The 3,260-nt window shown below is 39.9% G+C and overlaps 1 protein-coding gene across 1 annotated transcript in view; it reads right to left on the reverse strand.

The window, feature by feature from the left end:
* The window catches only part of Htr3b (5-hydroxytryptamine receptor 3B), a 51,437-nt gene that overhangs the window by 35,758 nt on the left and 12,419 nt on the right, over positions 1-3,260 (reverse strand). Inside the window, exons 2-4 of the mRNA XM_012515836.1 lie at positions 1,402-1,446; positions 950-1,059; positions 363-532 (exon numbers count right to left, since the gene is read on the reverse strand). Of these exons, the coding sequence (XP_012371290.1) occupies positions 363-532; positions 950-1,059; positions 1,402-1,446 (325 nt within the window). The remainder of the gene's footprint in view (positions 1-362; positions 533-949; positions 1,060-1,401; positions 1,447-3,260) is intronic.

Consider the following 3,260-nt stretch of genomic DNA (forward strand, 5'->3'; position numbering starts at 1 on the left):
AAAGTAAACATGAAGGGCCAGCGAGATAGCTCAGCAGACTGCCTGCTTAGGCAAGCTAGGGACCGGGGTTCAATCCCTGGCACCACATGCCATGCCAGCCCCGCCCCTGGACATGCTGAGCCAGCCACCGAGTCCAGGTGTGGTGGTGCACACCTGTAATCCCAGTGCTGGGGAGGCTGAAAACAGGAGGGTCACTGTAAGTCTGAGCTGCATAATGAGACTCTGCACATAAAAAAAAAAAAAAACCCTAAAAGTAATCATGAAATGATAATTTGCTTACTTTATAATTCAATTCTGAGAGGACATATATGCCACTCCAGCACAGGTGGTTTCCAACTAGTGTACTGTATGTCTCCGTTTACCTGTGTGCAGAACGCTGTTGAAGGTTAGGCTGCAATTCTGGATGTCAAATGGAAAGGCATATGTCTGCAGGCTGCAAGCAGACACCACCTGGATAGGCTTACAGTTCTTGATGGTCCCAGATGAGTTCACATAAACATAGGGAAGGTCGGGAGACCGTTCATTGTCCACACTGTATGAGACACAGGAGAAGTTGTTACAAAGAGGCTGTTAGTTATTGCAAAACATAGACAGAACTGACTTTAAGGTGCTAGTGACTGCAAGGCGTAGGAATAGGGTAGCAGTCAATGAGCATTGCACTACCCATGAGATGAGTTACCCTGGCAAAGAAAGATGTCAGGATAGTCTCACGGGTTTATTCATCTGCTACTGTTACACTATGGACATAAGGAGTGACTTGAGTACAGTAATCAAATCTGTATCTTAAATGATGTCAACTCTTGGTATTTCTCACCTGAATAGTCCCCAACAACATGCTCTTTTCTAACTTGAGAAACAGGAAAAAAACCCAACAATGACTGAGAGGAAGAATCAAGTGGTCTGATCTTAAGCAGTCTAAAGCCCACAGAAACACGCCCAGCGTACTTACAACTCATTGATGATGATGTCAGGGGCCCAGATGGCGCTGAGAGGTAGGGAGATCTCTCTGATCTCATCAAACAGGCTGGAGTTCCAGGATAAAAACTCATCATACCAAACCTGTTAGGAGGAGCGAACAAAGAAATTTATCAAAACAGAATGAAGTCAGTCTCACTAAAGAACTGAGAAGGGGTTTAGATTAGTGATACAGCGTATCAGTCCCCGGGTACTATCCTTTAGGGGGGAGAACTTCCTCTCCAGAGCCTTAAGGTGGTAGCCCCACACAGAACACATCCCGCGTGGATTCTAACAGACCAGATCTGCTGCTCAGTCAAGGGACTATAAATGCAAAGACAAGATCTGTTCCTTAGAATAATCATATTTTTTTTAGAATAATCATATTTTGAAGCAGACCCAGATCAGAAAAATCTGCATTGCCCAAAAGCAAACATAATCATTTACCTCACGGTACCACACACTCGTCTTTAATTTTTGGTTCTGGACGTCCTGCAAAGCAAAAAGAAAACCCGTACACAATCCTAGCATGTCAAGGAATCAAAGGCACATTCAATAGTATGGCAGTTCAGGGGAAGAAAATCAAATCTAATCAAATAATACTCATGTAAAAACATTACCTATGCTCTTCAGTACCCAGGTATTCTCAGTTCCTATTTCTTATGTGCACCTGTCACTTGAGCTGTCCTATATTATCTGTGACAAAATGGCACTATGACTACACTTGACATCTTGAATGATTTGCTAATCTCTTTCCTCTCTAATTAGTTTCTCTGCTGTTAATCAAACTGAAAAATGATATGTACTCCTGGCCAATTTTGAGCTAAAAAGGTGAGACCACAATTTTATTTGTAATCAAGATATTATTCATAATCTTTCTAAAAGTGTTCTTTCATCTGATATAGACAGTCATTTCTGTGAAGCTTACATTTCTCTGGATTTTAAAGTTAAAAATATTTTTTGTTAAAATTCAACAAAACAGGGGAGACAACCTGCTTGGGGCTCCCCTCCTGTCCCACTCCTGGACAGGAGCTTTCTTCCCCTCAATAAATATATTCTGCTCATAAAAAAATTCAACAAAACAAACTGAAGAAACTTAATATAAGTGAGGTACATCTCTCACGTCTGCAATGATTCACTGATTTTTTTTTTAAATCCCCAAGAACAGCAAGCAACCAACAAACAAAAAATGTCTTTATCAGTTTTTCCATGTATAACTTAGTAAAGAACATTTTCAAGCTATGATGTTCTTGGGGGTTATAAGAAAAGGAATATCTCACATTATATGCAAACATTATCCAAAAATGGGCAATAGGCCTGAACAAAACAAGAACAAAACTCTCCATAGCTTTGAATTAGGCAATGTTTTCTTCGATATGGCAATGAAAGAAAAAATAAATAAAATTTCATGAATGTAAAATACTTAGTTACATTCATGAACACCATCAGGAAATAAAAGACTGGGAGAAAATATTTGTGTATCATGTATTTGATAAAAGGTCTGGACATCGAATATATAAAGAATTCTTACAACTCAACAATCCCATTTTAAAATAAGCAAAGGAAAAAAGATTGAGCAGGGGACTTGGGTAAGCGTATGTTCATAGTAGGTACACAAATTCCCACCAGAAGATGCTTCATGTCATTGTTATGAGTCAAATTGCCGTCCCGCCCCCATAAAAGTGTATATTGACTGTCACCCAATGTGTACAGGTTTGGACTTTAGACAGTACAACTGTTAAGGTTCAGTGAGGCCAGAATGCCTGTCAGGGAGCTAATCTTGTAGGGTTAGTGATTTCACAAGAGGAAAAAGAGACAAGATCAACAAAAAATGAGGAAAGTTATTTCACCAGATTTAAAGAAATGCTCAATGGAGTCCTATACTAGAAATGTAAAGATGGTAACTGCCATCATGAAAATATAAAATTCAACAGTAGAATAATAGCACAGATACATGAAAAAGAACCCAACCCTCTCAATACAGAAAACCACCAAACCACACGGATGAATGAGAGGAACAAAGGAGTGAGATGTGGGGCTCATGCCTGTAATCGCAATACTTGGGAGGCCAAGGCAGGGTGATTGCTGTGAGTTCAAAGCTAGCTTGAAGATATAAGTTCAAGGGGCCGGGGAGATGGCTCAGTAGAATAAGCACTTCCCTGGCAAGCACAAGGGTCTGAGTTCAATCCCTGATTCCACAAAAAAAGAAAAGAAAGAAAGAAAGAAAGAAAATATAAGTTCAAGACCAGCCTAACTCTACATAGGGAGACCCTATTGCAACATATTCCACCAACCCTCAAAAAAAA

The sequence above is a fragment of the Octodon degus genome, unplaced genomic scaffold (assembly GCF_000260255.1).
Source record: "Octodon degus isolate 3935 unplaced genomic scaffold, OctDeg1.0 scaffold00080, whole genome shotgun sequence".
Taxonomy (NCBI): domain Eukaryota; kingdom Metazoa; phylum Chordata; class Mammalia; order Rodentia; family Octodontidae; genus Octodon; species Octodon degus.